General features: G+C 45.4%; 1 protein-coding gene across 9 annotated transcripts in view; it reads right to left on the bottom strand.

The window, feature by feature from the left end:
• Positions 1–1,609: 1,609 nt before the first annotated feature.
• Positions 1,610–13,447, bottom strand: part of LOC120904275 (nuclear receptor coactivator 2) — a 124,193-nt gene continuing 112,355 nt past the window's right edge. For 4 of the 9 annotated variants that reach the window (XM_040314159.1, XM_040314158.1, XM_040314160.1 and 1 more), the window contains 10 exons: positions 12,995–13,204; positions 12,200–12,289; positions 10,961–11,795; positions 10,274–10,888; positions 10,059–10,187; positions 9,647–9,960; positions 9,295–9,565; positions 8,824–8,961; positions 6,618–7,184; positions 1,610–5,524 (listed from right to left, as the gene is read on the bottom strand). In XM_040314159.1, coding sequence (XP_040170093.1) covers positions 5,496–5,524; positions 6,618–7,184; positions 8,824–8,961; positions 9,295–9,565; positions 9,647–9,960; positions 10,059–10,187; positions 10,274–10,888; positions 10,961–11,795; positions 12,200–12,289; positions 12,995–13,204 — 3,198 coding nt within the window. In that variant the 3' untranslated portion in view covers positions 1,610–5,495. The remainder of the gene's footprint in view (positions 5,525–6,617; positions 7,185–8,823; positions 8,962–9,294; positions 9,566–9,646; positions 9,961–10,058; positions 10,188–10,273; positions 10,889–10,960; positions 11,796–12,199; positions 12,290–12,994; positions 13,205–13,447) is intronic. The other 5 variants (XM_040314161.1, XM_040314164.1, XM_040314163.1 and 2 more) reach the window with 5 other exon arrangements.

The following is a 13,447-nucleotide window of genomic DNA, read 5'->3' on the forward strand; positions in this document are numbered from 1 at the left end:
CTGGGGGTTGTGTGTGTGCGCGTCGAGAGAAAAAGTTGATTTGCAGTTACTGTTTTCCATCTTAACTTTTGATCTGTTTTTACATTTAACAATAAGCGTGTTTGTATATTTCTTTTTTGAAAGCGAGGAAAATAACAATTGTGACAGTAATGCCGATTTGCACATTGTTTGTACATTGTTCTATTTGTAGTTTTTTCTTCTTCTCTGTATTGGAAAAGTTTACACTTTGCTGCTTCGTTAAGCATGTATTCCGCGGAGACATTTTAGATTTTGAAGCCACATGTTCTGTTCCTTTTTCTGTTAAGAATTTCCATTGAATGTTACACTTGTAACTTTGAAATAATTTACTCCTGAATAAAAAATAAATAAAAAACTTTGAAATAATCAAAATCAACAACAAAATAAGTTCGATTGATGGACAATGAAATTCTGTATTGGTGTGGGATCGTTTTGCAATTAAACAAAAGTGAAACATCAATGAAAGTTTTTTATTTGTTTTCTTTTGCCATGTTTCGCCAGTTGATTACTTTACTTTTAGCTCCGGCTAAGGAACGACGGGCAGTGTTTTGTATTGTATTACGTTTTATTTTTTACGATCCCTGCCTGTTCGGAGGTAATCGGAAACTATTTCATCTTCATTTACTGCTATGGTGTGGTGTTTTTTTTCTCCTCGTTATGCGCGGATGAATGCTTTATTTGTTTACAAAGTGCTATGAGAATGTATGCTGGTTTGGCGTAGAAGAAACCAGCGAGCGACATATCTAGTTATAATTTGGTTCCCTCTACCTTTATACGCTATTTCCTAACGGTACTGTTACTGAGTGAAGTAGTTGTTTAGTTATGTTGCCGTTGTGTTGCACGTGACACGAGCTTCGAAACCACCATCATCATCACCACCACCACCAAATGTACTGGTACTGTACTGCTATCATAAGCTTACGTATGTTGTATGTTTTAGTTTGGTTCGTTTTTTTGTTCCAGCTATTGCTACTTGTTTTGCTGCAAATTCGTACTACAATGATTAGTCATTAATTAATGCGCTTCGCAGGGGCTTTTGCGGCAAACGATCCGAGTGTCGGAGTTTTGTCTCCAGAAGGCAGCAAGAGGAAAAGCAAACGATGTTGGATGTACTGTTCAGCGCTTCTGTGCAAATCAGCCGACTCTGAGGTTACCGTCCGGGAGAGGTCGGTTTAATCAAGATTAACACTAATACCATTAGAACGTGTACGCGTTCAGTTCACATTACAGTAATGCACTTCGTTCATGTACTATGGGTTTTGTGTAACTGATATTTTACGTCGCATTGTAACTTTACTTTCCATTTGCTTACTTCAATTTTATGTCATACTGTGTTTTTTTCTGTGTGTGCATGCCATCCTTTAAAGCGCAGAATTGAATTGATTAATCAATGTAAGTTTTTTTTAAAGAAAAAACAAATACAATACAATTTTAATTGTAAAATATTTGCAATCATAACGAACCAAAGCTATAACACAATTAAGCGAAAAGAAATTAAAAATAAATTATTACATGACGTAAACAAGGAATAAACAGCCCCACTCATTCCATCACCAAATGTGATAAAAACAAAAGAAGAAAAAAAGAAAAAAAGTACAATATTTTTTGTTTTTATTTTTCAATAATTAATAACAAATAATATATTCTCCTTCGACATTTCTCTGTTTTCTCCGGGCGCGTTATTGTTTCTTGAGTTTTGTGTTCATGTTGTTTTATTTTACTTGTTTTTGTTTTACTTTCCACTTCAACTTAGCATGTTTGATATATCATTGTTCTGATGAAATTTCCGAATGCTATTAACTTCTTTTAAGTTTGTTTGTTTCACAACTTGCTAAATTTATTTGCTGTATTTTTGTTTTTGTTTTGTTTTTCTGCGATCCTTTCTTTGCTTTTCAATAACTTATCGCTTCGGAACGCACAACAACTGAACTTCCCTCTCTCTGCTTTCGTTCCATCACTCTTGGGGACAAAACGTTCATTCCCGTTCATCCTTTTCATAAAACACAAATAATAGTAAAACTAAACCTCAACGTGTAAATCGTATAATTGAATAGCAATAATAATAATAATATTAATAATAATAATAATAATAATCAGAATTATTATAGTTTATTTCAATAGAAAATAATATTATTAATAGTAATTAAGACAATAATAATAATAATAATAATAATAATAATAATAATAATAATAATTACAGCTCTAGTGACAATAGTAAACGTAATTGTGTAATAATCCAGATTGGCTTTTTAATCGAACTCTTTGCGCACTTCTTTCGGTATATAGGGCGTGTCTTTGCAACAACATAAACTGTAAGAGTGAGTGAGTGTGTTTGTGTGTTATGATGAAGCTATTCAGCAACAAGGAATGAAGAATATTGAACAGAATGAAACTGAATTAAAACTTTGGACTTGCTAAGCGTTGTACACGCGCGGGGGCTACTAGCAGTTAAGTGTGGAATCACAAATAAAAACAAAAGAAAACAATATTTACAACATAAAAAAAACAGTGGAAACGAAAAGAAACACATAAACACAAAGCACATTTACCGGTATTATCACGAAGTGTAAGAGATGCAGACTGTTTGTTGGGGACTTGTTGTTAAAATATCAATACCTGGATTGGATTTGTATGGACCTCCGAAACAAGAAACGTGAACCGTGTCAACACAAAAAATTAGTATAAAATAACAAATTATAAAATGGAGCAGGTTCAGCATACACACACACACAGACATACAGACTTTAGTAAGAACAAGAATATACATTGAGCTTAGAAATGTGTGTATCTTTGCATAAGCGTGTTGCTGCTGTGAGTGGTTTTGTTTTCTTTGTTGTTTGATTTAACTTTCCTAACCCTATAGTATGTTAAGCTTTGCCAATTCCAAACCCGAGCTATATAACGAACAAAAAGGAGCCATCAGGAAGAGGATTCCCAAGTTTTGTCCTGATGATCATTAACCTTAAACAATAAAAAAAAGAAAACTGACGGAGTAAAAACTTGTACAACTTTTACACAACTCATCTCTGTACGCATCTTGTATTTACACCTAACGGATCACTTTGCGCAAACTTTGCTCCCTCTTTCAGCGGCAGCAAGCTTTACAGATGTTTTTGCAAATTGTGCCCCTTATGCCCCAAAACAATCCATATGACATTTCAACGGGAACAAGCAATGAACATGATGCCCTCTTGGGAAACAAGCAAAACAATTTCGCGAATATCCATAATCCTCCGTAGCGATCGACACACACACATACTAATGACGAACGCGAGTGGAGGCGAGAAAGGCTTTAAAAAATGGCAAACAATCTATTGTTTAGCATGTTTAATCCTGTTTGGTGTGATTGTATTCGTTTTACAACCAATTTCACACAACACAAAAACAAAGCAACAACACGGTGAAGCATACTTGTAAAAGCACAACACATGCTGGGACGCGCCCGCGGGATAATGTGGCCCAACTAACACCAACAAATGCCAAACACAGGGAAGGGGATGATGTTACTTCCGCAAAAAAGGGTATACACACACACAAACCTTGGCGTAATTGGTTGGTAAAGAATTAAAAACAAACAATAATGCATGCATGTATTACTTGCTCTGCTTCTTATCGCAGCACACCACACCACGGTACCGGGAAGGGTTCGTGGTATCGAAAAAATAGTAGAAATTATCACAGTTCACGAACGTTTGTTTCTTCACCGACCGGGCTGAGCGGTGTGTGAGTGTGTGTGTTTGCCTGGGGGTAAGTGTGTATTTTCAGAAGATGTTTTGTTGCTGCACTATATCATCCTTCCTTTCAATCGCCTCCTTTTTCACAATATTTGGTCATCTTTTTCCTCTCTTCCTGTGTGTTGTTATGTTTTTGAAACTTTTTTTCCGAGGTCCGATGATCACTATTGCCACCTCATCCCTCGTCGTTACATCCCGAAACCGATTAATGGGTATGCCGCGGAGAAATGGATTCTCTATGTATGCCATTGTATCTGTGCTAGAGGCGCTTGCTCTTTGTAAATTGTAATCTTCATGCTTTAGCCTTCCTGTTGCTCTAATAACACTGCAAACTGTGGTTTTCTTCAATGTTTTGGTTTCGATTATGTTCTGCTCCTGTGTCCGCGGTGCGCTGCCGAGAGGTTTATTTGCCCGTAGGTTTATATCGTTTAGTAACACCCACCATGCGCGTTAGTGCTGTGTTGTTTGTTGTTTGCAAAACATTTTCCTAATCCTTTTTGTTTGTTTTTTTTTTTTACATGTAGCGGTGTTTCATTAAGTTCAAAGGTGTTTACTGTTTTTTTTTTTTTGTATGCACGTTACTTTCCATGCTGTAGTAAGCTTCTTTATGTGTTGTAACTTTTACTTTGAACTAAAGTTAGAGGTATTTCTATTTCCATTCATTATTTTTTTGTTTTCCGTCCTTCCCCTCGGGCGCGCGATCTTCTTCGCTGCGTTAGCACATTCCCCGGTTTAGCCGAGCGGCTTAGCTTAGAGCACGGTCCACATTCGGCCAATGTTATGCGCTCTCCTATGCTATATGTTGTACGCCAAATACGCAACACATGCTTCTGTGCTACAAAACAATAACTTTTTTTTATCTTTCCTTTTTTTACATGTGACTTAGCTTACTGTTTGTTTGTGTAACATACATATGTATATATATATATATATATATATATAATAGATACGGGTTATTATGTACACTTTAACGCTAGAATACGATAGCAATTACTCGTAACGTGTTCTTTTCTTCTGCGCTTTTTCGCGCAACTGCGCCTACCAACTATCCCTTTTCCCATTGTTTCCATGTTATTTTGTTACTACTTTGTATGCTTCTATTTTTTACATGCACATATATCACCTGCATGTTTTGTTTTTGCCTGCACTCTCTATACGGCTAATTTTATTTTTGTTTTCAACATCAAATCACAAATCGGTTGTATCATTTGTTGCTTATGCTCGTCCGGTGTTGCGCCCGCGGCAAACGCGCCTCACATGCGCGTAATCGCCAACTTCTGTGCCTCGTCACCATCATCACCGCACACAGAATCCACCACCGGAGAGGAGCCATTTTTTTTCAGTACACTTGCAAGGTAAGTTTTCTATGGAGCACATACGCTGGAGGAGAGGTTAGACGGGGGGTATTTTTTACTGCCCGCTACCAACTCCACGCATGCACGATTCTCGGTGAAGGGGAGCAGGGTGCGAGAGGACGACCTAGTCGCCCCGGTCGGCGGTGTTCGCACAACGAGAGCTTTGTCTTTTTGTTTCGCTCCTGCAACTTTACAGCATAAAGCACATTTGCCGCCGCTAGCTCATAGCTAGGTCGCCGTGTTTTGCTATGCCGCGACAATGAGCGGAAGAAGGTGATCGCTGTTTTTGCTGCTAGAGTCCGGTGTCACCGCCGCCGCCGCTACCGCCGCCGTCAGCTCACTTTAGTCCGATAGAAGCTTTTGCAGAAGAAGGGATGAATTTCTCGGGTCACCGACTCGTGTTTCCTCCGAAAAACTCTGCACCGACCATACACCGAGGGGGGACGCGTCGTGTACAAGAAGTAGTGAGAAAAAATCGAAGAGAGAGAGAGAAAAAATGCAAATAAAATACGAACAATTAGTAACGAGATTTCTTCGGCTGGTAGAATTTACAATATTTTTTGTACATATTGATGAGAGGTTTTTGTATTTATTTGATTCATGTTGGACGGTGATGAAGGTTGCAAAAGATGAACATGAGAGCATGATGTGAGCGGTGTATCGGTATGTCGTTGCTGAAATAGCGGCTAACAATGGTTGCCATGGTAACACACAAAAAGCAATATTCACTGTTGAGCAGCTGGTATGAAGAACAGGGTCGAAGCGGCTACAGCAAAAAACAAATGAAGCAAAAATTGCGATCCTTCACGATCCTCCAATTCCCATTACGATCGTAAGGACCGGTGCATCATATGGGGGAAGGGATTGCTCAAACCGTGCCATTCGATAAGCGCACTGAAGTCTACATTCCTATTAGGTGCTCGTGGTGTACTTGTTGCTGATTGCACGTGTACTTGTGCATCATCAGGTGATCGTCGAGTGAGCTCATCACCGAAAGTTAAAAAAAATGGGAAGAAAGATTTCTTCGTGGTGCACACAACGCTACACAAATGTGCTTTGTAAGGTACAAAAAGGGCTTGTCACTGCTTACCACCGCCACCATCGTACAGGATGATGATGACTGGTCAGTACCATCCTCGGTCGACAGTAGCTTCTCGTTCCGTTCAACGGACGCTAACAGACTAGCAATGGAGGAATCGTCAGTCTCCTCACGATCGAGAACGGATCCGTCGGTCGAATCGGTGGAAGTTTGGTCAGCGGTAAGTGTGCTACACTTTACCCGACATTTAGGCACTTCGTTTGGCAACAAATTGGAAGCCGCGGACCGAAAGCATTTATCATCCGATGGAGGAAAAAGATAAAAAGGGACACACACAATTAACGCGACAATGGTTGCAGCTTCCACTCGAACGGACTTCCCTTCTGTACAACACACACACACGCGTATATATATACACGCAGCACGAGGCAAACGACGACGATGTGCTCCCGCGGGACCTGTCACACTAACCTTTCTGGGTGAGATGGAAATTGTACAGCATCGATGAATCGAGCCCCGCGGTCGAGCCCCCGCTGTGAAGCATCGCCCCGGACGTGCCAGCGTCCGCCATGGATGTTCGTGCGGTTCCTCCACTCCCATTACTACCGCCGCCACCGCCAACACCACCACCACCACCACCACCGATACCGCCCAGCATAGCCGAGGACGCGTTGGAAAGCGAACCACCGCAAGTGCCGTTGCTGCTGCCGACGGTGCTGGTGGCGTTGGAGCCGGTAAGGTTTCCACCATTACTACTACCACCGCCCTCACCGGGGCCACAGCCGTGCAGGGACATGGCACCGAGGGGCGACAGGCCCATGTGCGGGCTGTGCGACGGTGGCCGATGCGCCCGGCCACTCACAATGGCCCGCAGCTCCTGCCGCACCAGTTCCGAATGGTTTAGGCCGGTGTTGGGTGCGTTCGTACCATTGCTTAGACCGGGTCCGTTTCCTCCTCCTCCGCCTCCGCCGTTGCCGCCGCCGCCTCCACCAATACTATTGCCACCACCACCACCGATATTATGACCACCGTTGAGACCTGGGGAATAGAATGTGCGCGTTTATTATAGCGACGAGTGGTCTCGATATAATCTCTCCTTCTCTCTCTCTCTCTCTCCACATACAAACACACATACGGGAAAGAGCTCCCCATTCTGCACACGATTGGCGTGACCCGGGGGCAGGAAAAGCAGTGGGATGGAAGGAGAGGTACGTTCCAAACATATACATTGCGCGAGCGTGAACCACTCGTGCAGCGGAAAATAGTATGGATATATACACGGCAAAATGGACGACGTACGAGTGACGCATGTGACATGAACGGAACAGCGATGGAACACGTTCGGGTGGTGTTAAGACGAAATCGGGTGCAAATTTATATACATTGACGAACAACATGATGGGTGGTCCTGACGGGTGGGTACAGTAGGTTGGTGGTGGTATAACAGGTGGTTTTAATGACAACAGGATGATCCTTCATAAAAATCAATACACCATTTCATATGTACATTGGTGCGGTTGGCGTACGAAACCGGACAGAATCATACGTAGAGTAATTAGAAAAGAACATAATTGCTGAATAGGTAATATGTACAACAATGTCATGGTTTAACGCTTTGCTTCACAGCTCGTCTGTTTTAATAATTGTGAAATGTAGACTTCAGTCACGGCACACACACACACACACTTCCCCTTCTGTTAATAACATTTTCTTGTTCCGTTCCTTATCCTTTTCTACAGTATTAGTCACGTGGTACGGCACATCAACATGTAGCTTACACCCCCCGCGACCCAGTGAAGAGAACATGAAGCGAAGAGAGCATGAAGGGGATCCGACGGGTAAAGTATGAGGTGATTAAACACATGGTTAGTCTGAATAGATGAAAGAAAATGTTGTGTTTTTCCGTAACGCTTTTTGTACACCGCATTTACGCGCCAAATTCCCACAACAAGCAGACCAAAGTGAATACACCGGAAACAAACACAAATACACCAAACACAGAACGTTTCGGAAACGACCATACACACAAACACTTTCCCTTTAGCAGTTCGGTATGAATGAAAACATAGCAAAGCGGATATTACCAACGGGGCCGGCTAATCGATAGATGAGACACAAACAGAACAGAGAACAGGAAACATTTAGAAACACAACAGAGAACACAACAGAGCGGAGATGAGTAGGATGATGAGAGCACGCGGGACGCGATAGGAATATGAGGTGGGGGAGAGGTACACACATGCACACATCCACCAAACGCAGCAAACACACGCACTCGCACTGCGCGCGTTAAACAAGAAGTAGGACGAGGTTGCTGGAGCAGCATCTTCCTTTGGTTTTGAGGCTTTTATAATGCTAGCGAGCGTGTTACAATACAGATGCGATGATGAATCGGGTGTGAGGAAGGGTAGCGTGCACAACACACAGTGATCCCTGTAATGGGTGATGGTTATGCTCACAATAGGCTTGCGCATGATCTATGATCCTCCAGGCGCATCTTCGGCCCGAGTAAGAGAGAGGAAGGTGAGAGCGCGAGCGAGTTGTATGACAGTTGCATGTGGTGAATGATGTGTGCGGCGTGCGTGTGGACATGTTGGTGCGGTTGATGGGAAGGTAGGGAGGAATGGGTGCGGTACGGGAGAGTGGGTGGTGTTGTGGGTACAATTGCGTCTCTTACCAGTTTGACTGCGATTGAAGAAATCGCCTGGTGAGGTCGCCGCGTGCTGCTGCATTGCTGCCGCATTGCCGAACATCATACCGTAACCGGTGGCGTCCGGACCGGGCCCATGTCCACCGTACGCGGAACGGGGCGATCCTGCGAAAACAGCTAATCTTTAGCATGGTTCTAGTGGTGCTCTGGGCGGTTGCTCCGTTTCATTTTCCATCGAAAAACGATCAACACACTTGTGCGCTTTCAACGCCTGAACCGGGCACTGTCAGTTTTACGAAGTTAACGGCCAATTTGAATGTTTAAATGTTGCACACTGTGCGCTTTGCAATTGCAAGACCCCTCAATTCGGGGGAAAACCCCTTTTTCCCTCCGAACGGAACCCGCGCGTGTGAAAGATTTGGAAAATAACAAAGCCTTATAGGTCACACGCGCGCGCAAACGCGCCATAAGAACGCCCGCAATCGACGGTCCGCTTACCTGGCAAGTGCTGGGTGGACTGCGGTGGCACGCTGCCCTGCCGCTGGAGCCTCATCTGCTGGTTGGCATAGACGGGATTGGCAAAGTTCGGTGCGGACACGCCGACCGGCGAGGGGCTCGGTGGCCCGGGGAATCCACCCCCGTCGACCATGGTTCCGCCGAACGCGTTCTGCTGCTGCCGGGGCGTGCCGGGACTGTTGAGCGTACCGCGCTGCCGCTGGGGCGGACCGACGAACTGTCGGTTCGCGGCAGGGTTGAATCCGCCCACGGACTGCAAAAAAAACGAGAACAATTGAGCGTTGTTGAGAAATATTTTTAAAGATTAATGCCCGCGAAGGAGCCAAACACTTACCGAAAGCTGAGCATTCAGCATCGGATTTTGCTGCTGGATAGAGAGCCTTGCGTTCGCATTCTGTTGCCACTGCTGTTGCTGCTGTTGTTGTTGCTGTTGTTGCTGCTGCTGTTGCTGTTGTGGCGATTGTCCCGGAACGACGACATTCGGCTGGTTGACCGCTGGGCCACCGACTCCGCCACCGAACGGTGGCTGGCGCGGTGATAGCTGCTGGTTGACGTTGCCACCTGCGTTGCCAAACCCGGACACCATCTGCTGCAGCTGGGGAGATAACCGATGGCCTGGATTGTTGTTGAACGGGTTGCCTTGGAATCCTGCGACATGCAAAAAGGTACAAAATGATAGTCATATGCATTGGCAGAGGGGAAAATGGCTTCGCGCTTCGTTCGATCGCTGTCGCACACCAACGCACCTGCTTGTTGCGGACTAAGTTGCGTCCTTTGACTTGGACTGAGCTGTTGTTGCATCAGGCTCGGTGAGAAGCCGGGACTGAGCTGCGAATCCGGCACGTTATTTGCACGGGTCAGTGTAACGTTCGGAGCTGCAAACGTTCGGAAAGATAAGGTAAGTGGCCCGTTTTTTTTTCTCCCCCAGGCAATGACACACACACAGCACGCAAAAACTTACGTCCAAGGTCTGCGTTCGCGGCCGAGTTGACCGTAACGACCATCTGCTGCTTCTGCTGCTGCTGCAGCAGCCGCGTTCGCTGCTGCTCCTGCAAAATCCGATCGCGGCTCTGATGCTGCAGCTTCTGCATTGCAAGCAAATTCTGCGGCACACCCGGATTGTTGCCGCCGCCCAGCTGCCCCTGCGGTATTCGCATCCGCTGCGTGTACACTGGTGGAGGGGTAAAGTTTTGATTTGGCCCCGCCTGTGACGATTGCATGCCGCTGCTGCCAGAGTTCATGCCCGGACCGCCCGTACCGCCGGAGCTGCCGGGACCGCTGCCAGTAGGACCTACGCCGCTCATACCACCACCGCCACCGCCGCCACCACCACCGCCACTGCTACCAGCACCAGCGCCGCTGCTGTTCGCTCCGCCCGCCATCGAGTGCATCGGGTACGCCGGTGGGCTGCCGCTGAACTGGGGCTGGGGCTGCGGTTGCAATGGTGAGCTAACGTTTTCATACTGCATCAACGACTTCTGGATCGCGTTGATCGCCAGCTTTTCGTGTATGTCTGGCTGGGTGGACGACTGTGACGGTACAACCGACGATGTGGATGATTCAATTGGACTTAAGCCTAAAAGAACGAAAAAACACCAAAATTAGGAACGATCTTCACCCGCGCTCTTGCGCCACGGCAAAACCTTACCTAAGATACTGTTGAGTTCACTTTCGGCAAAGTCGCCTTCCGGTGCAATCTCGATCACGTGATTAAGTATTTCGTTGAGCTCCGGGTCCCACTCGGAGACGAGCTGTGTGGAGGTAGCGGGTGTCGCCGTGGCAAACGAACCGCCCCCGGCCGACCCAATGCCGGCGTCCTGGATGGCGGGCGAGAAGTTCTGCTGCCGCTGGGCGGCCAACATCTGCTGCTGCTGCAGCATCGACGCTTGCGCATGATGCTGCTGCGGAAGCTGCTGCGCATGATGCTGCTGCAGGTGTTGCGGGTGCGTCTGGGGGTGTTGCTGATGATGGTGCTGCTGCTGCTGCTGATGGTTGAGGTAGATATCGGAGGATGTTGGAGGCTGCTGTGATTGAGAAGGCATAGCTGATTTGCGCATCTGCTGCTGCTGTTGTTGCTGTTGCTGCTGCTGCTGCTGTAGGCGCATTTGGTTCAGCTGTTGTACTTGTTTTAGATTATTGTTGCTAGTTGTAAGATTGTTGTTATTCAGCGTCTGATTCGGCGCCGTCGAGCTCGACACGTTCGTGAGCTGGCGGGCCAGCCCCGAGTTCGGTATGTCCGGGATGATGCGATTGAACGGCATTGCGGTTTGCATCGGCATTGGCGCTTTGGCCGGGTTGGCCAGCAGCGAGGCCAGCATCTTGTTGCGCTCGCGCAACTTCGACGGCCTGTTGTCCGTGCGCTTGACCGCGGCGCCCTCGTCCGGCTCGGTCGATGGCCGTTTGCGATCGTTGCTTTGTACCCGTAGCATCTGGATGAGTTCTTCGTTGTTCAATGGCGGCGGATTGTGCTCCTTCGGCTCATCCTAGGTGGGTGGGTAGAGAACGGAATGGGGTGCGTGTTAAAACAGATTCGTACACAACATTTGCGCATTGGATCTGTAGAAGCAGCAGTAACCGAATCCTATATGTGTAAACATACTTATTTATGAAGGGAATACTTAAACGTTTCCTCGTGCTTAAATATATAATACAAAAACAAAACGGCTTGGCTCGTACACTAGCAATAAGGAGTGTGTTCCTAACGTAACTTGGATAACTTAAAAAACGAACGCATAACTGCATCCATCTATGGGATGAAGGATCGTGATGTGCGGTTGATGCTTGCCATTCAGCGGTATGCAAACGCTTGCGCGAAAAAAACGTCGACAGAGTCGGAACCCACGAGTGGAGCTGTGGGCGTGAGTGCCAACCAGGGCTTTACACTTACTTTAACCTTTTGCAGCTGCTTTAGAAGTTCGCTCGGACCTTGTCGGTTGCGGGCGTCACTTTCGTCGTCATCACTTTTGTCGTTGAGCAGCTGGAATATTATGGTTGGAGTGTGGAGAAGGTTCAACATGAGTATCATGTTTATCGCTTTGGAATTTCTAGTGACTAAAAACCATCGTGCCAATTCAATTGTTAGAAGAGAAGGGGTGTTTCTGCGTGTGAGTGTGTGTGTGTGGATGTGTATTAGAACGGTTAGCAGCAAACAATAATTCAAAATTAAGGTATGTTAGTAACCAAAGCATCTCATCATACGTATAACAGGACACCTGTTAGCAAACTATTCGATTTAAAAAACGATAACGAGTGGCAGTTGTTAGGTGCGTTAAAATGAGTCTATCATACGGTGTGTGTTTGTGTGTGTGTGTTGGGTGGGCATTCGCGCACAACCCAAAAGAATAATATTTTAAACGGGCAAACAAGTTTGAACGTCATACAGTGAACAAAAAACACACATTCATTTCGCAAAACGATGCTACAAACGTTGCACTCTATGTGATGCGAATTTTATAAAACAGCTCATCTAACGTGCTCATCCAAAGTGTAGGTGAACTTTGTGAAACAAAACAAAGCAGAGAGAGAGAGAGAGAGAAAGGGATCTTACAAATAAGCAAACAGTTGTGCAAAGTCATTCAAATCACAATTATTTGCAACTAGTAAAACGATCGTAACGAGCAGGAAAACGTAACAATGCTGGTGAAGTAACAGACGTAGCAATGGGAAGGGGAAGGATGCGTACCTGCAATAGCATATTATTGCTACCGGATTTATTGGTTTCATTTCCTGCGCGGGTTGCTAATCCCAGCCCACTAACACCACCACCACCACCACCACCGTTATTACTACCCTGCGTTGAAGCTCTAACTGACTGAGGTATACGTTGTGAAAGAGATGCGGTACTTAATTTATTGCCATTAGTATCCTTATCTTCTTCCGAATTTAGCAAGCCCTACGAAAAGTGAAACCACAAAAATTATACGGAGAGAGAAATAGATAAGAGAAGAGGAAGAGAGAAGAAGAGAAAGGCATACAGTAAGAGAGAAAAGGGTGATCGGCATCATTAAGAGGAGAGAGCGATGAGTCGTGAGTGTATATAAGGAGTGAAGGGTCCGTATTGGCATGGGACTCTAACAACCATTTAAAGGAACTGTAAATGTACTACTTAGGAAGTACAAGTTATTAAAAATAAACT

The sequence above is a fragment of the Anopheles arabiensis genome, chromosome 3 (genome assembly GCF_016920715.1).
Source record: "Anopheles arabiensis isolate DONGOLA chromosome 3, AaraD3, whole genome shotgun sequence".
Lineage (NCBI taxonomy): Eukaryota > Metazoa > Arthropoda > Insecta > Diptera > Culicidae > Anopheles > Anopheles arabiensis.